Source organism: Zootoca vivipara, chromosome 1 (assembly GCF_963506605.1).
Source record: "Zootoca vivipara chromosome 1, rZooViv1.1, whole genome shotgun sequence".
NCBI lineage: Eukaryota > Metazoa > Chordata > Lepidosauria > Squamata > Lacertidae > Zootoca > Zootoca vivipara.
The window spans coordinates 118,396,144-118,420,416 of record NC_083276.1 but is presented as its reverse complement, the minus strand read 5'-3'; the positions used below and the strand labels follow the sequence as shown (position 1 = coordinate 118,420,416).

At 45.4% G+C, this 24,273-nt stretch overlaps 1 protein-coding gene across 1 annotated transcript in view; it reads left to right on the top strand.

Moving 5' to 3' along the window:
* The window catches only part of TFPI (tissue factor pathway inhibitor), a 72,386-nt gene that overhangs the window by 17,693 nt on the left and 30,420 nt on the right, over positions 1-24,273 (top strand). The window contains exon 2 of the mRNA XM_035113228.2: positions 9,503-9,529. Coding sequence (XP_034969119.1) covers positions 9,503-9,529 — 27 coding nt within the window. The remainder of the gene's footprint in view (positions 1-9,502; positions 9,530-24,273) is intronic.

Here is a 24,273-nt window from a genome sequence, read left to right as displayed (position 1 = left end):
CCATCTTTGGGGTTTTACTTTGGCTTTGGTCTTGCGTTCAAGGGGTGTAGCCTCTGTGCATGTACAGAGTTCATGATTCAGCAAATCTATTGGACCTTGCACCCCCTGATTAAATTACCAAAGGGGAAAAAGTCACGATTGGCTTTTCTCACCAGGGACACAAGGAAGGGGAAGCTGTAGATTTAAGAAATTATTCTATTGCTGTGAATCGCCTTGGAGGCTCTCCTAAGAGCTAAGGCAGGATGGGAAAGTCTTATAAATAAATAAAGCCTTATTCTCAATTAAAAAACAAACAAACAAACCTCTTTTATTTGCAGCTGTGTAACTGAGTCCTTATAAGGTGACTCTCTGTCCCCTGACAGGGCATAGAGTCCCCAGTATCACTCAGCAGCAGAAAAGGGGAGAATCTTAAATATCTTTAAATGAACTTTTTTTAAAAAAGAAGCCCCTGTAATTTTGAAAGCTGGCAGCAGAGGGCCATATAAGATAACTAATGAACCATGCTGGAAGTTAGAAGCAAGCTACTGTATACTGTATAGCACAATTATATGTATCAAAACCTTAAGGGCACAAGAGGGAAGGGACCCTTGCAAGGAATTGGCAAGCTTGTCAATTCTGGTTTCTCTCAGTCTCTTATATTTACCATCTTAAATTCAGCCCTCCACATTTCTGCAGCAATTTGTGGTTTCAAGGGGTTTGCTCGTTACAATTAATCAGCATTTTAGTGCAAGTTTCTCTCGAGGTTGGTATTTTTGCGTGCAGCTAAGTCAGCATCGTACCCATTTTATTAGGATCAGTTGACAGTCGTATAATAGTGAGCTGGTGAAAGGTTATCTGTATGCTGGCCTTTGGTTTGAGGAGACCTTTTCCCAGAAGATCAAGCCAGCTCACTCAGTGGTCAGGGTTGATTGCAGCAATCTACAGTGGTACCTCGGGTTACAGATGCTTCAAGTTACAGACTCCGCTAACCCAGAAATAGTACCTCAGTTTCAAAACTTTGCTTCAGGATGAGAACAGAAATCGTGCTCCAGCGGCGCAGCGGCAGCGGGAGGCCCCATTAGCTAAAGTGGTACCTCAGGTTAAGAACAGTTTCAGGTTTAGAATGGACCTCCAGAACAAATTAAGTTATTAACCCTAGGTACCACTGTATTTAATGGAACAAGGAACACATTGCAGTGGTAAATCGGTTTATGAACACAATTGGTTCCAGAAGTCTGTTCATAAACTGAAGCGTTCATAAACTGAAGCGAACTTTCCCATTGAAAGTAATGGAAAGTGGATTAATCTGTTCCAGACGGGTCCACAGAGTACTTAAACTGAAGCGTTCATAAACTGAAGCATGGGTGTAATTGGTTCCGGAAGTCTGTTCATAAACTGAAGCGTTCATAAACTGAAGTGAACTTTCCCATTGAAAGTAATGGAAAATGAATTAATCTGTTCCAGATGGGTCCGCGGCGTTCATAAACCGAAAATTCATAAACCGAGGTGTTCATAAACCGAGGTTCCACTGTATTAGCTTTCGATATTGGTAGATTAAGACTGCCACATGTCCGGATTCCCCCAGACATTACTGGGATTTCAAAGGTGGGTGTCCAGGGGGAATTTTCGAAAGGCGACATTTTGTCCTGGATCTTAGGCAAGTCAATCGAAAAATCAGAATTATTGTTTTTTGGCGTTTTTGTAAAAAAAAAAAAAACCTGAACAACTTTGGGGTTTGTTTGTGTTTTTTTTAAAAAAGTGCATTGATTTTGGGGATTTCCTAAAAGAAGCTCAACCATTTTGGGGGGGGGGGTTCTAAATAAAGCTCAACAACTTTATTTTGGGGTGTCCTGGTTTTTACTTTTTGAAATACAGTATGGCAATCCTAAACTAGATGCCTCTGCTAAGGGAAGGAGATGTTGCTAATTACTTCTATGTGCTAAAGGCACCTTGCCGGCCCCTGGAAATTTGTTCCAGAGTTTTGGGGGCCTTCCTTTACAGCAGGGGGAAGCGTGGAGTGGTGAGAATATCCTTCCTCTCCCTTACAGTAGCAGAGGCTGAATCAACAGCTGAATCTTGCTGAATCAACAGCTGTCCCTCAGAGGAGGAACGGCGACGCTGGATTCCTCCTTGTGCTTCTACATAAGCAAACTGTAGAGAGGGCTCTGGCCCCAAGCAGCCTACAGTCTGCAGTTGATAAAAGGGAAGACAATGGAAGGGGGGGAGAGAAGTGTGATGCAAGGATAGCAAGGCCTAAATGTGAGCGAATGCAGTTACTCCTTACTAGGGTGGAATCTACAAACATATAAGAACCGCCATGAAAATGCTTTAAAGAAAAAAAAGTTTTGAAAAATACATTGAATTTTGCATAGCTCACTGTCGCCATCTAGTGCCACATTTGTATATTGCACTTTACAACACATTTTGTTCTGTGACTTCCCCGGTATAAGGCAGTTTATAAATTTATAAATTAAAAACAAAAAAACCCACACGTTTTATTTGAAGCTGTAGTTTTTGGTTAGCGCTGTGAACAAATGTCAAAGGAAAGGTCACGTTTTCAGTAATAGTACTTTCCTCTTCAGTCCCATTTATCAGCACTAGAAGTACAAAATTACGCACAGCATGAATGAGCAAGGTTAGGAGTTATGACCAACTAAGGCCTCCTCAGAGTAGACCCACTGAAATTAGGGGCTCTAGATTAGTTCTATCTATCCATTTCAATGGCTTTATTCTGTGTAGGACTAACATTGTATACAACCCAAGTTATTTTATTCAAGAACATTTGCACAAGGAATTCTTCCATGAGTGCCTTGCAAACACCCTTTCCCACCCACCCACCCAAGAAAGGTGGCAGAATTATGTGCATTCAGCTGTGGAATGAAAGAAATAAATTTTAAATGCACAAAACCTGAACAAGCAGAAAGACCCTGTGACCTTGAGATATTTTCAGGCTCTCGTCATTTCAGCCAGGCATCTGGATCTTCCACACAAACATACACAGAGAGTAAAATGTTTATTTTGATGATATATATACTGATCTCCAACAGTCGTGGGTTCCTCTCAGATGAAAGAAAAGTATTGGATGAAATTCCTTTGCGTGAACATGAAGGGCAAAGGTACCCTTTCAGATCTCGGCAGGGTTGCACGAGATTCAATGGCTTGCTGTTGGATACAATTCAAGATTATGTTTCTTTTCAAAGGAAGGACCGCATCTTAGAAGCATTTGTTAACAAAGCTAATGCACAGGTCAAAAGGTCACACATGTGCACTGCCCTTTTTAAAGTGAAGGAGTGGCTGTGTTTCTCATGCACCCCCAGCATACAGGGCCATCTAAGAAGCTCTCCTATGCTCCACTAGAGAGAGGCTGAGAGGCCATAGGAAGTGGCAGACATCCTTCTTGCAGAGAAGAAGGGATGTGGCACAATGGCAAAACACCTGGTAGTTTGGGGTCTTGGCCCTGCAGAGCCAACCGTAACATGGTACTCCTAGTTTCCAGACCATAGGCCCAACCCAGAAAGATGCTGTGGCCAATGGTACTGAAAGCCATCGAGAGGTTGAGGAGGATCAGCCAGGATCACACTCCCCCATCTATCTTCTGATAAAGGCAGTGGCGGAGCTTCATCCTCCGGCAACGGGGACAGAAAGCAGACGGGGGCCTGGCTGGAGTGTGTCCTGGGAGCACAGGCTACCATTGCAGATAGCACCAGCATAGGTCACCCTAGGGTGAACACCTGGAATGACAAAAGCCGTGGACATGCCATGTCCACCACCCTGGACTCAGGCACGGGCACAACCCCTCGCAGGTTGACCAAACCATTGAGTCCCTGGATTCCTTTAATGGAATACCCTTCACATAGGGATGGCGAGAGCGTTCCCCCATCCCTATCCCCTGAACCAGAGCCTATCCGCAGCCTTACAAGTTGTGACGATTTGCTACGCGGCAGGCGAAACCCAAGTGGCACCAGCCCATCAGCCAAGTGGGGGAAATTCCTGCCGTGCCCCTGTCCCAACGACAGGCGACACATTACGGCATAGCAAGGTCAAGCGCGCAAGCCCTAAAAGTAGGGAGAGGTGGGCGGGTGTTCCGATGCACTGACCAAAAGAGGAAGCTCTGAGTCACGTGCATGGGCATATATAGGTCCCTTGATCAGTTTGGCTAGCGTCCCATTGGCCTGATTAACCCAGCATCAAGGGACCTACCAATAGGGTGTTGTGGCTATCCAATCGTACCCACCCACAACACAGGGTTTGGTTGCCACTGCAACATGTGCCCTCTTTGAGGGAGGACACCATAAAGCAAGAAAAATGGGACTTCAAAGCCATCATATGGTAGCTACTTACTGTTTTCATGTGGCGGCAGTAATACATGGTCATCACCCCACATTTGCAGAGTTTGCTAAGGAGCCTTTTATGGGAAATTTATCAAAGACCAGGGCTGCTTTTTTTTTCCCAGCCGGAACTTTCAGGAACTCACTTCTGGCACCTCTCAGGTTGGCACCATTGCCATTCTAAGAGAACAAGGGAGGTGAGTTCTGGCACCTCTTTTTCTAGAAAAAATAGCAGTGTCAAAGAACCTTTTGCAAAATGCAATTCAGCATCTGCTAGCTCATATGCTGCCATTCCACAAAGAGTTCTAAAAACACTAGAACACAACCTGTTCTAGGTGAGGCTTGTTCTTCTATGCATCTCAGATTCCAGTGTGTGGATGTGGATGCTTTCCATCATTTTACCTGTGGGGCAAAAATTAGACAGTGCCTGGCTGACTTGTGCATCCCAGCTACCTGTAATAAAGGTAAAGGTAAAAGGTAAAGGACCCCTGGACGGTTAAGTCCAGTCAAAGGCGACTATGGGGTTGCGGCACTCATCTCGCTTTCAGGCCAAGGGAGCCGGTGTTTGTCCACAGACAGCTTTCCAGTTTCATATGGCCTAAACTGCTTCTGGCGCAATGGGACACCGTGATGGAAAGCAGAGCGCACGGAAACACTGTTTACCTTCCTGCCACAGCAGTACCTGTTTATCGACTCACACTGGTGTGCTTTCAAACTGCTAGGTAGGTAGGAGCTGGGACAGAGCCACAGGAGCTCACCCCGTTGCGCAGATTCGAACCACCGACCTTCTGATCAGCAAGCCCAAGGGGCTCAGTGGTTTAGACCATAGCACCACCTGTGTCCCCTAGTTCTGTAATAAGGAGACTCATTTGCACTACAACCCTATATATACCTAGTAGTAGGTCCCATAGCGCTCAGGAGGACTTATGTCTAAGTAGACATGCTGAGGATTTCACTAAAAGTGGTGCTACATATCTTAGGAAAATCCACATTTAGCACAAATGCCACATCAGACACCTTGAGACCTCTTGACGAGGAAAATGGGGGGGGGGATTTTTAGCAGTGCTTGCAGGCTGCGGCAGGAACGTCACCGCAGGAATACATTTCTGCAAGGTGGAGGCAGGACGTGTAGGCCAGCCACCATGTGCATTAGTACAGGATATTACTGTTGCCATAGGAATGTGTCAATATATATATATTTATTAATCAGAATATATGGGATAGAGGAGGGGATGCACACAAGTGTAAGTTAAAGGAGTGGCTGGCTTCTCTCTCTCCCTCTCTCTTTCTCTCCCCTGCCCTGAACAAAAGATGAAACAAACAAACATAAAACAATCTACAATAAAGAAAAGACTTCAGATCCTATTGGGGTTAATTACTTCCCTGAGCACCTCTTTTCGTAATTAACCGCAAAACCCCGAGTGCTAAACGTTCCTTTTATGCAGTGCATTTAGTAATAGAGTACTACACAAATGCTGACTTAGTAGCAACAACATGTTTTTCTTAGGATAAAACTGAATAAGCAGGATTCTCATCGTAGAGCTGGAAGTAGCTGTTCATTTCCTCTTTGAGAGGGTTTCCCCCAGCCTCCCCCCCCCCAAAAAAACCCCCAGCCTCCTCTCCTTTTGTACTTGTGTCTCTTCTTGAGCTAGTTATTGCTGTCTAGTTTGCTCTCTGACTTGCGACTTTTCGACTTGCCAGTTTGGTTCTAGACTAGAACATCATGGCCCTGCTGTGTCCCCTCTGTTTGCTGTCCAGTGCTTCAGTGGCACTGCAGGCATGGGTGTAGACAGGGGGGGCAGGAGGGGGCAGCTGCCCCCCCCTAGAAGCAAAAAAATATTGTATTTTACAGACCATAACCAATACTTTGCCCCTCCAAAAACTGAAGTGGAAAGGGCTTTGCTTTAGCAAGAGCAGCTCTCCACTTGCTGGGGGCGGGAACACAGCTGTAACAAAAACACATCAAATAAATAAAGCAAAGTGGCTACCAGTACTTAAGCAGTTAAGACAATGGAGCAGAATATCCCTTCAGGCAAGGTCCACCCTATTCACCCTATTGTTATTCAGTGGGAGTTGTTAATGGGCATTCAGGGGTCGCATTAACAGTTCTATTGGCGATTTAATGAGGGTGCAGAGGATTCAATTTGACTAAGGTGGCCCTGCAAGGCTAAAAGGAAGTGAATAAGAAGGGCTGTAGCTTTGATAGACACAGTGATGTTTATAAAAAGCATTGGTGTTCCAGTCTGCCCCTCCTCCTGCATCTGTATACTGTAAATCAGGGGTGGCCACCTCCCAAGAGACTCTGATCTACTCACAGAGTTAAAAACTGGGAGTGATCTACCCCCTTTTGGGGGGTTCAGGTCAAAGCTGTTGAGTTTTTTTAAGGAAGGGAAGCCCTGTTTTGGGGGGGGTTAGGTCAAACTTGTTGAGCTTCTTTTAGGAGGGAGGGAGGCCCATTTTTGTTTAGGGCTTCAGGTCATAGTTCAGCTTTTTTTAGGGAGGAGGAAAAATTTGGGTGAGCTTTTTTTAGGGGTGCCAGTGATCTAGCAGTGATCTACCACAGACATCCAGTGATCTACTGGTAGATCACAATCTACCTGTTGGACGTGCCTGCTGTAAATCAAGCAGAGAGAAAGCTGCTTACAAGGCTCCTGTACAGGTGTACCGGTATCTTCCTCTTGCTGCAGAGTTCTAGCATCACAGCGTCACCCAGAGGCACCCACAAATGTGAGTTATCCCTCTCTCTATTTCTTCCTTCCTTTCCTCCCTCTTCCATCCTCAATAAAATACTGGGGGGGGCAGATAAGCCCCACATAGAAAGCCCATCAACATGGGGGGGGAGGACTCTTTAAAATACAGCATTTACCAGTAATTTCTTTTGGGGGGGGAGGCACCTAGGCCTCTAGGAGTTGGCTGCTATGCCTAGGACAATTCAAGAAAGCAGAATCATGCATATGCTATGGTAATATATCAATAGAATCATGGAATTGTAGTCGGAAGGGACCACAAGGGTCATCTAGTCCAACCCCCTGCAATGCAGGAATTTTTCCCCAATGTGGGGCTTGAACCCACAACATGGTTGAAATATTATGCTGATATGCAGCAACGCCTCGGAGCCATCGAGACTGCGGCCCTGTCTTGCCTCGCCCTCGCCTGCCCTGCCACCCCCTCTCCCCTGCCCGACCCTACCATCCTCTTGCTGCAGAGTTCCAGCTTCACAGCATCACCCAGAGGCACCCACAAATATGAGGTATCCCTCTCTCTATTATTCCTTCCTTCCCTCCCTCTTCCATCCTTAATAAAATACTGGGGGGGGGCAGATAAGCCCCACATAGAAAGCCCATCAAAATGGGGGGGGGTGACTCTTTCAAATACGGTATTTACCAGTAATTGGGGGGGGGGAGAGGCACCTAGGCCTCTAGGATTTGGCTGCTATGCCTAGGAGTAGGACAATTCAAGAAAGCAGAATGATGCATATGCTATGGTAATATATCAATGGAATCATAGAATTGTAGTCGGAAGGGACCACAAGGGTCATCTAGTCCAACCCCCTGCAATGCAGGATTTTTCCCCCAAGGTGGGGCTTGAACCCACAACATGGCTGAAATATTATGCTGATATGCAGCAACGCCTCGGAGCTGTCGTGACTGCGGCCGTGCCTTCCCTCGCCCTCACCCGCCCTGCCACCCCCTCTCGCCTGCCCGACCCTCCCGTCCTCTTGCTGCAGAGTTCCAGCATCACAGCGTCACCCAGAGGCACCCACAAATATGAGTTATCCCTCTCTCTATTTCTTCCTTCCTTCCCTCCCTCTTCCATTCTTAATAAAATATGGGGGGGGCAGATAAGCCCCACATAGAAAGCCCATCAACATGGGGGGGATGACTCTTTCACATACGGTATTTACTAGTATTTGGGGGGGGCACCTAGGCCTCTAGGAGTTGGCTGCTATGCCTAGGAGTAGGACAATTCAAGAAAGCAGAATGATGCATATGCTATGGCAATATATCAATAGAATCATAGAATTGTAGTCGGAAGGGACCACAAGGGTCATCTAGTCCAACCCCCTGCAATGCAGGAATTTTTTCCTAAGGTGGGGCTTGAACCCACAACATGGTTGAAATATTATGCTGATATGCAGCAACGCCTCGGAGCCGTCGTGACTGCGGCCGTGCCTTGCCTTGTCCTCGCCCACCCTGTCACCCCCTCTTGCCTGCCCGACCCTCCCGTCCTCTCCAGCCAAGCAGGGTAGCCGCCGCTGTTGCCAGCCCCAGAAGCACAAGGTGGCCGCTGCCGCCGCTGCCGCCACCACGATGTCGTCAGGCCAGCTGGCCCTGTAGCCCCGCCCACGTTCCCACTTTGTGGCCCCGCCCCTGAATGATCATGGCTTGCCCCCCCCCCCTAGTTTTGATCCTGGCTACGCCCTTGACTGCAGGTTTATGCAGCTGGGTGCCCCAAGTTACATCATTTATCTTAAGGAAATCCACATAAGGAGCAAAGGGCTGGAACCAGAATAACTCCAGCTGGGTGTGTGTGTGCGTGCTTTGCCTTTGTTTTCAAAGACGCCCCCCAAAGCATCCTCCCGAAAGCCCCAAACAGAAACCCTGTTTTTGCCACTTAAAACTTCAAGCAAACACAAACTGTCTCTGGTAAACAGGGGCAGCTGGAATTCAGGGAATCTGGTAGCGAGCGACGAGCAGCCCAAGTCTGAGCATGTCTGCAGACACCGTATTCCATGTGGGGTCGGAGAGCCATTAACTCTTTGGGGAACCGAAGAGGGCATCTGTGAACGGAGCCTGAACTCAGTCAGACAGTCTGCGTTCAGTCTGTTTCCCATGCGTTGGGAAGCGCCTTGTAGAGATAGCGTATTTGCGGGGGAGGGTTGTCCTAAATGCAAGCCGGGGTCACTGGGCTCTGAACAGGAAGCTCTGCTATTGCTTCATTGCAATTTGCAGCTGATCTTCTGGAATCCCAACGCCTCTCGGGAGTCAAGAGGGGCACCCTCAGAGCAGAGCAGTCACATCAGGCTGTTGCAGCTGTGCTAACAGCTCCAGCAGCAAGATCAGATTACATTTCTCCCCTTCTCTCTCTCTCTCTCTCTCTCTGCTTCCCCTCTCTCTGCCCCCAAGGCCTTACCTTCTGAAGCGGGAAGGGGAAGGAGCAGGCTGCAAAACTCGCTCAGGAGTTCTCCCTCTGAGGAAGCGTTTGGCATTGTGAGCTGCTTGGTGAGTAGCTGGTGAGATTCCGTCTATTTGAAGCTGTTTATTTTGCTAGATAAGGACCGCCACCCTCCCAGGTGGGTTTCACATAGCTGGGTGTTGTTGTTGTTGTGAGGTATGTATCGGGTATGGAAATTGAAGACTGACAGCCTCTTTGTGTTTCCTAAGTCCATTGAACTTACTTCTTACTTCCAGTTATAAGTAAGTCCATTGAACTTACTTCTTACTTCCAGTGGGACTTACTTCTAAGTAGACCTCTGCAGGTTTGTTGTGCATGTACACCGCAACAAAAAGACAGACTTAGCGCTTGAGGAAAAGAAATTATCCCATGAGTTATACTTGGGCTCTCCATTTCCTTGGCTCGGCACAACTCTAAAGCATATTCTACTTGGAAACAAGGCTTTCTGATTCATGTAAGTGTTCATCGGATTCCAGCCTTAGTAAAAACCCAACGCTATTGTAAACCCCAGGAAAAGCAGTTTAATCATAAATCATCAGGGGAGTTACTCTGCATCTACTTGCAACTTTAAAGCAGGGCAGCCAATGTGGTGTCCTTTAGATAAGTGTTTCCCAAACTTGGGTCTCTAGCTGTTTTTTTGACTACAACTCCCGTCATCCCAAGCTAGCAGGACCAGTGGTCAGGGATGATGGGAATTGTAGTCCAAAAGCAGCTGGAGACCCAAGTTTGGGAAACCCTGCTCTAAATGATGCTGGACTGCGGCTCCCAATGTCCCTGACCATTCTGGCCGGAGCTGATGGAAGTTGTAGTAAAACTACAACACATTGACTACTTGTTCTTTAAAGCAATATGTACCAAAAAGGACTTGGCTGGTCCTCAAGAGAGGGAGCAGTCAAGTATTATAATACCTTTTATGGACAACTTTGTAAAGGCAACCATTTAGAGCAGTGTTTCCCAACCTTGGGTCTGGCTGTTTTTGGACTACAATTCCCATCATCCCTTGCTCGCGAGACCATTGGTCAGGGATGATGGGAATTGTAGTCCAAAAACAGCTGGAGACCCAAGGTTGGGAAACACTGATTTAGAGCAAGGATGGGAACCTCTGGCTCTGCAGATGTACTTGTCCCATCAGTTCCAGTCCACTTAGTCAGTGATCAGGGATGATGGCAGTTGTAGTCCCACAACACCTAAAGAGCCACACAGTCCACATCCCTGATTTAGAGAGCAATGAGAATTGCTGGACATGCCCGGAGAAGTAAGTCCCACTGAGTTCATGGGACTTACTCCCATGTAAACTTTCCATAGGTTTGTAGCCTTAGCTGGAGAGGCATTAGTGCATTTTAGCCTTTAAGCCTATGTGTGCTTACTTGGGAGTAAATCACATTGAACTCTGTGAAGCTTTCTTCTGAGCAGACATGCACATACACGACTGTGCTGTCAGTACAGTCATCGATCAATGTCTATTCAATTTGTACAACCAATGTTTTTCTTATAATGCTGTAAGTTTAGTTAGCAATGAAACAGACTGTGCCTGATCTCTGAATGCTGCAACTCAGGAAACAAGATGCATTCCCCCCCCCCTTCATTATCTGAAAGCCCCAAAGTGGCCTTGAACTGCCTTATTTCTCGGGAGGGAATTTAACGTACAGAACCACTCTCGCAAATACAGGCAAGGGTTAAAATCTGAAAACCCCTTGCCCTGGGAAAGCTTCTGAATTAGATTGTGATTCACCCTTCGTTGTGTTTCAATCCCGACATGCCGGGAGAACTTTCATACAACTAATTCATCACACTAGAACGCGCACAACAGAGAGAGAAATAGCAAACCCAGGATGAGATCGTGTAACTCAGCATAAAAATATGACCATTTGACATGTTCCTCTCTGTGTTATCTTGGGGCAAAACTAGACGAGACAGTGGAGGTCTGTAATCAGATTTCCCTTCTCTAAATTTTGGAACAAAGGAAGCTGCCTTAGTTTGAGTCAGACTGTTGGTCCAACTAGCTTAATGTTGCCTACAGTGTAGAGGTGTTGTACCTAGGTTCCCTTGCACCCTTGGCAAAGAGGTGCATTGCTGCCTCCAAAGCTGGGAGAGACTATAAACCAGAAATTCTAAAAGTTTGCTTTTGCTGGGGAGAGGCTCTGGTGACCGGATTTCTTTTTTTATATAAATTTATTTATTTGGTTTTCCAAACTGAAATTTTGCAGATATACGTATATCAAACATAAATCGTTAAAACAAGATTCCAAGGAATCTCCTGGACTTCCATCTTTTCTTCCCACATCTTTTTATGATAATCCAAACCCTTTACCTTTTACCATTGATGTGCAGAATCAACCTTAAACTACAAGTGATATTCCAATCCTACTAACAATTTTAACTGTTTACAATGGTCTTTAAGATAAGTTACAAATTTTCCCCATTCCTTATTAAAATTTTGGTCTTCCTGATTTCTGATTCTTCCAGTCATTTTAGGCATTTCGGCATAATCCATCCACTTGATCTGCCTTTCTTCTCTGGTAGGGACTTTCTTTTCTTTCTTTCTTTCTTTCTTTCTTTCTTAGTTAAAAATAAACTTTATTAGAATTCAAATTAAAATACATTCAAAAACACACTAAAGAAACAATAATATAGAAATAATAACATACAAAAAGAAACAATATTATAGAAATAATAACATACAAAATCATAAATAATAATAATGTAACATAATATAGTGTAAATAATAATAATCATAATCATAAAGAAAACAAGCGACAGACAAAACCATACATTCAGGCATTCAGGGGGGAGGGAATCTTAGTTTTAAATGAAATGATTATACAAAGGAAGTTAAGAATATAGCTGAAATGTATTTTGATTATTTTGATTTTGGGTATGAATGAATGCCCCTGAAGGGACTTTATCTTCTTTCCATCTCTGGGCTAATAGCATCCGGGCAGCCGTGGTCGCATACATAAATAGTCTCTTCTGCTCCCTTGGGATTTTGGCACCTAGAATTCCTAAAAGGAAGGCTTCAGGTTTATTTTAGCAAAGGTTATTTCAAGCGTGTGTTCTTTCAACTCATTATATATCATTTCCCAAAATCCTTTTACAGTGGTATATTGAGTTACAAATGCCTCAGGTTACAAGCGCTTCAGGTTACAAACTCTGCTAACCCGGAAGAGTTACCTCGAGTTGAGAGCTTTGCCCCAGGATGAGAACAGAAATCGTGTGCTGGCAGCGCAGCAGCAGCAAGAGGCCCCATTAGTGAAAGCACGCCTCTCGTTAAGAACAGTTTCAGGTTAGGAACGGACCTCCGGAATGAATTAAGTTCATAACGAGAGGTACCACTGTACTACCTTACAATTCTACCACATATGATCAAAGTCGGTCAAGCGGTTTTGGTGAAATGTGGATACTAACAACGAACATGGCCAGTTTACACACACACACACACACACACACACACACACACACACACACACTACATTTGATGAAAACTATACAAGGAGGGTGCTGGATTCACTTCTGTGAGGAAGAAATTCAATAGCTTAAACCACATTGGAGTGCCACTGCCAGTCAGTGTTGGCAATATTGAGCTAGATGGACGAGTGGACTAAATTGGTATAAGACAGCTTCATATGTTCCTAAGACATGGGCATTTCTAGAGAGTATATGGAGCTTTAGGGCAGCAATTTCGAAAGCCACTTCCAGCTCCAGGGTTTTCTCTGTTAAATTGGAACAATGCTCCCTGATGTAATTGCAAGCAGTATCCTCCTGCCAAGTATTTATTATTACACCAGCTGTATGTATTTTCCCTAACTCCTTTAGACTGGCCTTGTTTGTTTAAAAAATTAATCTCTGGAGAGCAAAGAAATGCACCATCACTTGTTTTCAGAATTCAGATATTAATTCAAAGTAGAAGCGGAAATCCCCCACGCCACCCCAGGATGCTGCTAAGCTTTAAAAGTCAAACTAAGTTCAATATAATATTTAACCAGGGGTGGACAACACGGTCTGTTTCAAAACAAAGGCCTTATTCTCCCCTTGGTTACTTGCTCATGACTGTTTCAGACCTCAAGATGATTGTCTGGGTTATCACGAAAAGCCTCACAGTCTCTTTAAACCACATCAGACATGATCGCTGTTCGCTCAAATCAATTCATGCACCTTCAGCCCCATCATTTGTCAAGTTGTACTCAGATGTAGATTAGGACACTGTGGTATACAAGCCACTTGGGCTTGCTGATCAGGTCAACGGTTCGAATCCCCGCGACGGGGTGAGCTCCCGTTGCTCTGCCCCAGCTCCTGCCAACCTAGCAGTTCAAAAGCACACCAGTGCAAGTAGATAAATAGGTACTGCTGCAGTGGGAAGGTAAAGAGTGTTTCAGTGCGCTCTGGTTTCTATCACAGTGTCCTGTTGCACCAGAAGTGGTTTAGTCTTGCTGGCCACATGACCCGGAAAGCTGTCTGTGGACAAACGCCAGCTCCCTTGGCCTGAAAGCGAGATGAGCGCCGCAACCCCATAGTCTCCTTTCACTGGACTCAACCGCCCAGAGGTCCTTTGCCTTTCTACCTAAAGATGTAGAGAAATGAAGCAACGTAAATGCATGTGTGAAACTTTGCCACTTGTGAATTTCAGCCACCAGTGAATTTAAGCCTCAACATTGTGCCCTGAATGCTGCTGGACACTAGTGATGCTACTGAAAGTCATAAGTGATCAGTTCAAAAGGTCACATTTGCTTGGTTAAAAAACAACTGGATGTGTACCAAGCATTGATCCCTCTGTAATGAACTGCCATAGTCTCCTAATTCAAAGCAAGATTGATTATACAGTATCTTCATTTGTGGGCATGTGCGGAGCTGTGGAAGCCACTGACATATCTGCATATACTCAGATGCTGATTTCTGTAACTCTTTCCTTGCTGAACGTCCCTATCTGCAACACTTAACTGCACAAGTGCTTCTTTTCTTGCACTGCCTGTTGCTGCTGCCAACAGTCTCAGCTGTTCCCTTTGGCTCCTTTCCATCACAGTTAAAATAAAATAAAATGATTGCAGGATATAAACAAAGGTAAATGTGAGGAATTAAAGAACCTTTGAATGAGGGTGAAAGAAGAGAGTGCAAAATATGGTCTGAAGCTCAACATAAAAAAAAAAAACCAAGATCGTGGCCACTGGTTCCATCACCTCCTGGCAAATAGAAGGGGAAGAAACAGAGGCAGTGAGAGGTTTTACTTTCTTGGGCTCCTTGATCACTGCAGATGGTGACAGCAGTCACGAAATTAAAAGATGCCTGCTTCTTGGGAGAAAAGCAATAACAAACCTAGACAGCATCTTAAAAAGCAGAGACATCGCCTTGCCGACAAAGGTCCATATAGTTAAAGCTATGGTTTTCCCAGTAGTGATGTATGGAAGTGAAAGCTGGACCATAAAGAAGGCTGATCGCCGAAATATTGATGCTTTTGAATTATGGTGCTGGAGGAGACTCTTGAGAGGGACTGCAAGAAGATCAAACCTATCCATTCTGAAGGAATTCAGCCCTGAGTGCTCACTGGAAGGACACATCCTGAAGCTGAGGCTCCAATACTTTGGCCACCTCATGAGAAGAGAAGACTCCCTGGAAAAGACCCTGATGTTGGGAAAGATGGAGGGCACAAGGAGAAGGGGACGACACAGGACGAGATGGTTGGACAGTGTTCTCGAAGCTACGAAGATGAGTTTGACCAAACTGCGGGAGTCAGTGGAAGACAGGAGTGCCTGGCATGCTCTGGTCCATGGGGTCACGAAGAGTCGGACACGACTAAATGACTAAACAACAACAAACAAATGTGAAGCCATCCAGTCAAAGAAAGGAGCTCAGTGATGCATGACACTGTGACATGTGACACAGTGGCAGAATATCAATGGCATGCTCTGAAGTTGCGCTTTTTAATGTACATGCACGAAACTCAAATATAGTTCGGGGTTGTTGGGGAAATGGCAAATCTTCGGCCAAGAGGATACTGTGGGTTTCCGTAAACAGTAAGGCAACTACGATTTCTCACGGGGAAAGTTCATCCACCCCTGCTTCTTAACGCATCTTCCACAGAGCTGGAAACGGGTCTCTCTCCCACTAGGGAAACTGGAAATGGAGAAGCAGCAAGAGGGTTTTCTGAAAGACCCCAACGAAAAAGAAGTGGAAGTTGGAATTGCAGATTTTTTCTTCTCCATGCCATGTCTGAAATGGAAATCATTCTGGGGAATAAGATTAGTATTCACTGTTATTGTTGCTTTTAGTCCTCCTGCAATATGCAACTCATTATTATTTTTTCCTCCCATTTGCGTTGTTTCCTTTGCATTGAAACGAATGGAGTGGAATAGCACAATGACAACGTAACTTACACAATTTAGATAATATGTAAATTATGTAGGATACATAATTTCACTGTACCAGACAGCAAGGCACATAATGTAGCTTTCAGTAGAAGAGTATTCATAGTATTCATAGACGTAGCCAGGATTTTTGTTGGGGGCAGGCCTTTTGTTGGGGGGGGGGGCAGAACCTCAATTTGCTATGTATTTTTATTGATTTTTTGGATGAGGGGGAAGCTGCCCCTCCCTGCCCCCCTTAGCTATGCCCATGAGAGTATTGGTTTTTCATTATTTTATTGAATTTATAGCCCGTCCGCCCTCCCGCCCTCCCTAAAGAGCCCAGGGCAACAGACAGATACACGATTTAAAAACAAGAAGCATGCAAACACATTCTAAAGCAGCTAGAATATTCTAAAACCAATAACAATGGAAAAACAGTTATAGTTTAAAAAGTTCTTCCATCCAGGATGAACTGCAGAGAAGCGGAAACGGCGGCGCGTGTGATGAATAAAGTGTGAAAAGCTGCCTTCCTACATCCCTAGGCCACCATCACAGCAATACAGATACTACCTTGAAACACAAACGCTATTATTCAAGACCTCCCCATTTTACTTTACAGAACTGAAGTACCGGTAAGTGCAAAGGAGTGGTCAAAAGTGTATCCTTTGTGCTCTGATTCAAGAAGCAGAAGAAGATCAGCTGTTCTTTCAAGAGCCCATTATCCCACCCTATTACAAAACAGGCTCGGTAGGGAAGACACTGTTCACGATGCCAGCCAGTAATGTCTCAGCTCAGCATTCCAAGCTGCAACTGGTGCCCACCAACTCAAAAAATTAAATAAATTTGAACTAAAGCAGAGAAACACTTTCGGCGTCTATGTGGTGTATAGCTGTCCAATGAAAAGTTCTTCCTGAAGGTAGTCATTGCACTAATGGATTTTATTCTGATATTTGCTATGCTTATTGAGGCATTTTATAGCGCACCCTTCATCTGAACGGATCCCAGGGTGGGAGACCAAAAAAAAAAAAAAAAAAAACAGCAGGAGCAACTAAAACCACTTTTAAACAGCAGGAGCAACTAAAACCACATTGCAGGCTCTCTGCCAGCAACTGACTAATCATCTTCTTCTTCTTTGGAGATCACTCGTAGCCAAGTAAAACACAGTTGTTAACAATGGGTCCGTAAGTGACTATGGGACGTGGGTGGCGCTGTGGGTTAAACCACTGAGCCTAGGGCTTGCCGATCAGAAGGTTGGTGGTTCAAATCCATGTGACGGGGTGAGCTCCCGTTGCTCGGTCCCAGCTCCTGCCAACCTAGCAGTTTGAAAGCATGTCAAAGTGCAAGTAGATAAATAGGAACCACTACAGCGGGAAGGTAAAGGGCATTTCCGTGTGCTGCTCTGATTCTCCAGAAGCGGCTTTGTTATGCTGGCCACATGACCTGGAAGCTGTACGTGGGCTGGAGGCTCCCTCGGCCAATAACGTGAGATGAGCGCCGCAACCCCAGATCGGTCACGACTGGACCTAATGGTCAGGGGTCCCTTTACCTTTACCGTAAGTGACTGTGGAGGCCAATTCTGGATCCACACATCCTTCCACTGTGGGGACATAGGTTTGATCATGGTGAGGGTTTGCCAAGCGTGCCTTCCTCTTAGCGTGTTTCTCCCTTTCGTCCCAAGTTCGAGCGTCTTCAAAGCCTATGACACCTTTGGTAAACTGACTAATAAACCCCTCAAAATCTGTGGGGGGAAATGAGTAAGTCTTCACTTAAGTCAATTGCAGGAGGGTCAAGTGTGCTTTGAAGAGGAGGGCATTCCACATATGGGGTGCCATTACAGGGGCAACTCTATCATGGGCAACCGCATAATACACTTCCTCAACAGTAGGGTTGCCATATTTCAAAAAGTAAAAACCAGGATGTCCCGTTGTTGTTGTGCTATTTTTCAGGAAACCCCCAAAGTGCCGCCTTTCAGAAATTCCCCAAGGATGTCAATTCCGCCTTTGAAATCCCAGGGAAATCCTATTCAACAGCGGTATGCTGAGGAGAGCTTTCTTGAAATATCTTAAGGCATGGATAGGATCATATAGGAGTCTCCCTGTATGGAACTACATCTATGCCACTTTCTATTTTTTTTTAATATTTTATTGATTTTGCATAATAAAGAAAAATACATAACCAATTTTCCACCTACTTCTGTCCCCCCTCCACGGGCCCTCCCCTCCCACAAGAGGATCCCCCGAAAAGCGGGCAGTCGACAGTGGTTCAATTTGTGATTGAATTTCTACCCACCCCTCCCTCCCACTCCCGGAACCCCCCTCTGCCACCAAGAGACTCCAGGTTGGCAGGAGAGATGAAAGTGAGTATCCATCCCATCATCTATCCACACTTAATCCCCCCTCAAAAAAAATGAAAAACAAAAACTAGAAAAAGAAAAAAAGAAGAAGAAAAAGTACAGGAAAAAAAATAATAATAATAAAAATTACTAACTAATCATTTTCCATAAACATTGTTTATATGTAGGCTTCCCCGATCTCCCCCCTATCTGATTTTCATTTTAAATCTCATTTAACAGTTTTCTTATCATTATCCTCATTCTATTTCCAACCTTTCAATCATATATTCATATACCATCCAAAATCTTTATTAACTTCTCTTTTATTCCCATTTCTCATGCCCTCCCTCCCCCAACCTCCAGGACTCCCCCTGCCACGAAGAGTCCCGGAGGGCAAAAGGAGGCAAGGGGATGATTCTTTATCCAATTGAGTCCCTCCCCTCCCTCTGCCCCCCCAGCCCTGAAGCCCCCCCTGCCACCAGAAGCTCCCAGCCCGAGGGAGACCAACAAGAGGGGGGAGACACCCAACCATCCCAAATCCTCTTGCCCAAACTAATTTTCTAATGTGTCCAATTACTATTACATCCTAATTTTAACTAACTTAAAACAATTTCCCTCCCTTGCCTCAATTTCCTTCCAAGGACTTCCTTATATTTTAATTCCTTTTTACTTTCCCAATCTTTAATTTAACCTTTATTCTCAATTTTTCCTCCTCCTCCCTCATTCACGGCTATTCCCTTCAATTCCAGCAATGTCCAGAGTCAACAATCCAGTTTTCAAACCTTCTTATCCATCCTAATACAGAATATATTCCTTCCTCCTTCATCCCTCCCCCTTTTAAACATATTTTGACACCCAAATGTCTCTGTCCTCCCCCCGATGATCCCATCTTGCTTGCCCATTGCGTTTCTTGTGTGCTTTCTGCCACTCAAGCAGCTCTTGCTCTTCCCCCTCGAAGAGGGGGGTGATCCCATTTTTTTTTAAGAATTCTCTGTCCCTCAGACAGCTCTTGTATCTCCCCCTCCAAAGGGGGGGGTGTTCCAAGTCGAAGCTTTCTTGAAATATCTTAAGGCATGGATAGGATCATATAGGAGTCTCCCTGTATGGAACTACATCTATGCCACTTTCTACCTTGTTCTGATGTATTCCCCCACTTTCTAGAGGTGGTATTTTTGTTTTTGGAGGAAAGTGCTGGAGCTACAGGAGGAGAAGGAATCGGCTAAAGTTGCCCCCTCTCCTCTCCAACTAGTCCAGAATGCGGGCAGCTAGACTGGCTACTGGGAGTGGCCCCCGAGACCACATAACACTGGTCCTTAAAGACCTACATTGGCTCCCAGTACGTACGTTTCTGAGCACAGTTCAAAGTGTTGGTGCTGACCTTTAAAGCGCTAAATGGCCTCGGCCCAGTATACCCGAAGGAGCGTCTCCACCCCCATCGTTCTGCCCGGACACTGAGGTCCAGCTCCGAGGGCCTTCTGGCGGTTCCCTCAATGTGCGAAGTGAAGCTGCAGGGAACCAGGCAGAGGGCCTTCTCGGTAGTGGCACCCGCCCTGTGGAACACCCTACCATCAGATGTCAAGGAAATAAACAACTATCTGACTGTTAGAAAACATCTGAAAGCAGCCCTGTTTAGGGAAGTTTTTAATGTTTGATGTTTTATTGTGTTTTTAATATTCTGTTGGGAGCCACCCAGAGTGGCTTGGGAAACCCAGCCAGGTGGGTGGGGTATAAATATTATTATTATTATTATTATTGATATTGATATTATCAAAGGTCCGTATATGAAGACATGGGCACCAGCTGAACCCAATGCAGGTAGTTTATATTAGAGGATTGGATGGATGTACATGTCAGGGCCTACAGGTACAAACCAGCCCCCTCCCCATTCCAAATATGCATTCATTCATCATACTTAGGTTGTTTCAGCTGGGCTTAACTTTTCTTGTGGTTATGGACACATGTTCTCCTACATAAACTTTGCAAGAGCACAGTAATGACATTTTAAGGATGATACACAGTGACTACCCAAGCTATGTTTTTATTGCTTTTTTCAAAAGAGGTGTGAAGGCAAAACAGGCTTAGCAAGCAAGGCTCTCTAAAAAACCTTTAATGTAAGCTGTGTTTGCTGTAGCTTCAGCCTTTGCATGTGCAGTTTCACCCATTATCTCCGTTCTGTTTGCCCTTTCCCCGTATCCTTTGTGCCGCAGCCGCAGAAGTGACTCACTCAAAGTGACAGCGCAGGAAATGGAACTGGGAGGGTTTGGGAGAGCGCGACTCAGTATCACCCTGTGACATTTGCTAAGGCTTATCCGTGGTTGGCTCCTAATCCACAGGCTGCCTTCTCGTTTGCTTGCCATTCTGCCCAATAGGGTGCCTGCAAAAAGCTAAAGAGGGGGTTAAGAAATGGCTCTAAAAGTATAATTACTATGGAAATCATATCCAAACAAAGTTGTCTGAAAGGAAAAAGTACAGCACACCACAGGAACACTCCCACTGCATGTAGGTAAGGAGACATCTAGATGCTGTTCCTCTTTCTTCTTTTAAAAAGAAAACACACCTGTGTTCCTTTTTTTTGTACGCCTTTTCTACAAGCAAGAGATACAGGAGCAATACTATAAGAGCACCAATCCGAACACGAAATTTGTTGAGCTTTTTTTTGCAAAGTTTGCGGCGGCCGAATGGCAACATTTCCTTTTTTATATATAGTAACAACAAATAACAATTCCATATCCAGATGTCGAGATTGCAGTCATACCTGGGTTTAAGTACACCTCGGTTTGAGTATTTTCAGTATCGAACGGATTAATCCACTTTCCATTACTTTCAATGGGAAAGTTCGCTTCAGGTTAAGTACCTACTTCCAGAACCAGTTGTGTTTGTAAACCGAGGTACCACTGTACTCTGAATCTCCTGACTTCCCCCCATCACTTCCATGGGGCGTAATGATAATATTTGCAACTGCATATCAATATTGATCCGAATTTTTATCCTTTTATCCATAATTTTCGTTACTTTACAAGTGTGGTTAAAATCCTGCCAATGTTTTGACCTGCTTGCAGTGGTCTTGTAAATAAATTATAAACTGTTCCCATTCTTTTTTAAAGTTCCTGCCTTCTTGATTTCTAAGCTTCCCAGTTAATTTTGCCATTTTGGCATAGTCCACCATCTTGGTTTGCCATTCTTCTCTGGTCAGGGTTGATTCTTCTTTCCATCTCTGGGCTAATAGCATCCGTGCGGCTGTTGTCGCATACATAAACAATCTTTTCTGGTCCTTTGGGATCTCGGTACCTGTAATTCCTAATAAGAAAGCTTCTGATTTTTAAACAAAAGTTATTTTAAACATTTTTTTTCATTTCATTATGTATCCTCTCTCAGAATTTTTTAACAACTTTATACGTCCACCACATTTGATAAAGGTACCTTCTTTTTCTTTACATTTCCAGTGTATGGCAACATTTCTTCAGCATTTCACCCAAAATGGGGATGAATGATAGCTGGGATTGACATTTGGCCAACCTAGAATTTACCTAAGTAAGCAGCAATGATAGTGAAATACTTAGGGAGCTGCTTTATACTGAGTCAAGCCATTAGGCCATCTTGCTCAATATTACCTACTCTGACTGTCAGCAGCTCTCCAGGGTTTGAGACAGGTGACAGTCCCAGCCCTACCTGGAGATGCTGGGGATTTAACCTGGAAACTGGGAAGCCCTTCCCCTTCTCACGCTTGGACATGGCTGTTGGAACGGCTCCCTTTTGCCTCTTACAACCTCGGGATGCAGCTCCACGCAACCCCTCAGTTCCTGGCAGCCATGGTTTTTAAAGGGGACATGAAAACATCTCAATGTTCCATTGTTGTTGTTGTTTAGTCGTTTAGTCATGTCCGGCTCTTCGTGACCCCATGGACCATAGCACGCCAGGCACTCCTGTCTTGCACTGCCTCCCGCAGTTTGGTCAAACTCATGTTTATAGCTTCGAGAACACTGTCCAACCATCTCGTCCTCTGTCGTCCCCTTCTCCTAGTGCCCTCAATCTTTCCCAACATCAGGGTCTTTTCCAAGGATTCTTCTCTTCTCATGAGGTGGCCAAAGTATTGAAGCCTCAGCTTCACGATCTGTCCTTCCAGTGAGAACTCAGGGGCGATTTCCTTAAGAATGGATAGGTTTGATCTTCTTGCAGTCCATGGGACTCTCAAGAGTCTCCTCCAGCACCATAATTCAAAAGCATCAATTCTTCGGCAATCAGCCTTCTTTATGGTCCAGCTCTCACTTCCATACATCACTACTGGGAAAACCATAGCTTTAATTGCTGTCACCATCTGCAGTGATCAAGGAGCCCAAGAAAGTAAATGCCTTGCCGTGGCGAAGGGGCTTGAATAACTCAGAGAAGCTATGAGCTATGCCATGCAGGGCCACCCAAGATGGACATAGTGGAGAGTTTTGACTAACGTGATCCACCTGGAGAAGGAACTGGCAAGCCACTCCAGTATCCCTGCGTAGAAAATTCCATGGACAAAGACAACAGGCATATAAAAGTTCCATTACTAAGCATGTTTGTTCGCAAACTGCAAGAGAGTGTGCTTCTGGGAAGAGGTGTTTGGAATTAACGTTTATGACCGTTCAGTCAACGCACTAAATATCCCAGAAAGAGACTGCAGCTTCTTCACAAACTACAACTATTCTGCCTCAAGACAGACAGTTCAGTTCCTTTCTACTTTTTGGAAATTTGACCATATCAAATCCCACGGGAGGGTTTTCTAGAAAAAAAAAGGTGGTGGGCCTGCTCCCTCACCACCTCCATGCCTCCCTCCCTCCCTCTGTGCACCCTGTGAGCCCTTTCCACACTCGTGTCTCCCATCCACAAGCTCGCAGCCATACTGCCCCCACCACCCCTGGGCACCTGGACCAGGGTGACCCCCCACCACCATTGCTCAGCCATCCCAAGGCCTCTCCTTCTTCTTCCTGGCGGTGATCCCCTCACAGCACAGCTTGGCTTTCCCTCACCCGCCTTATCTCTCCCCACTTACTTCCTCCAGCACCACAAACTTCCCTGCCACCTCCGGCTACAGCGGCCGGAGTGAGGAGGAAGAAGGGATGCCTCTGTGGCCTGCAGGCAGGCCTCAGCGTCGCCCACAGTGGCCTCTGCTCATGGGGAAGAGCAATGGCACGGTCACGTCAGGGTTGGGGTGAAGGAGGAGGAGAAGGGTTGTCTGGTTTGTGCCAGGGCTCAGCACCAGAAGTTGTTTGAGGGGGAAAGATGCCGGAACTCCCCTCCGTTGTGCTCCAGCTGAGAAAAGCCCCGATGAAATCTATTTGAGATTATTTGGGGTTTTGTGCAGGTGTGACTAAAGAAAGGACAACACAGTGCGTCGGTTGGGATGAAACACTAAACCGTAGCTTGCTTTTTGAGCAAAGCCTGGGGCTCCTACTTCCCCATTTGCCATTCCCTCGTCCTGTTGCATCCTCCTGACTTCTTCTTTCACAGTAAACGACAGTTTGCCGAATTGGATAAAGGATGGTTTGTGGCAACCATAATCTGTCTGCACATCAGGAATTGCATGCTGCACTGTGACTTAAAGTTCGGAGCATATGCAGGCAGAAGGCAAGGCAAGGGAGCACCTGAAATGAAGGCTCTCTCACCTAATGCCAAACCATGGTCTGAATTTGGTCTAAACTAGTTCTGTAGTAGGGGTGGGGCACTTCATACCTCTGTATCCAGCCCTTATGATTCTCCATTGGCTATGCCTCCTCCCCGAGACACACCCTGCTGCACCAGCCTTTTGCCACAACCTTTGATCATGCCTAAGGGCAAGCTCTGCTTTTAAATCCAAGTTTTGTGACGTGTTGAATGCAGATTGTAGCTCGAGCAGTCCTGTATTGCATAAGGGAAGAGGAAAAGTGAGAGAAATGTGTCTCTCTGGCATCCTCATCTCTCTGCCCCTGTGATGTAACAGTTTAGGAATTTGAGATACAGAAGGAGGGGGAAATGGAAGTTCCGTACCAACTTGTGTAATGTGAGGAGTTGTAGACAATAATTTCAGTGGAAACACTCCCTTCTCCCACTCACCTCCCTGCGAGGCATGCATTTCAAGGGAACAAAAATATTGGGCAATTTCTTTGTGGAATCC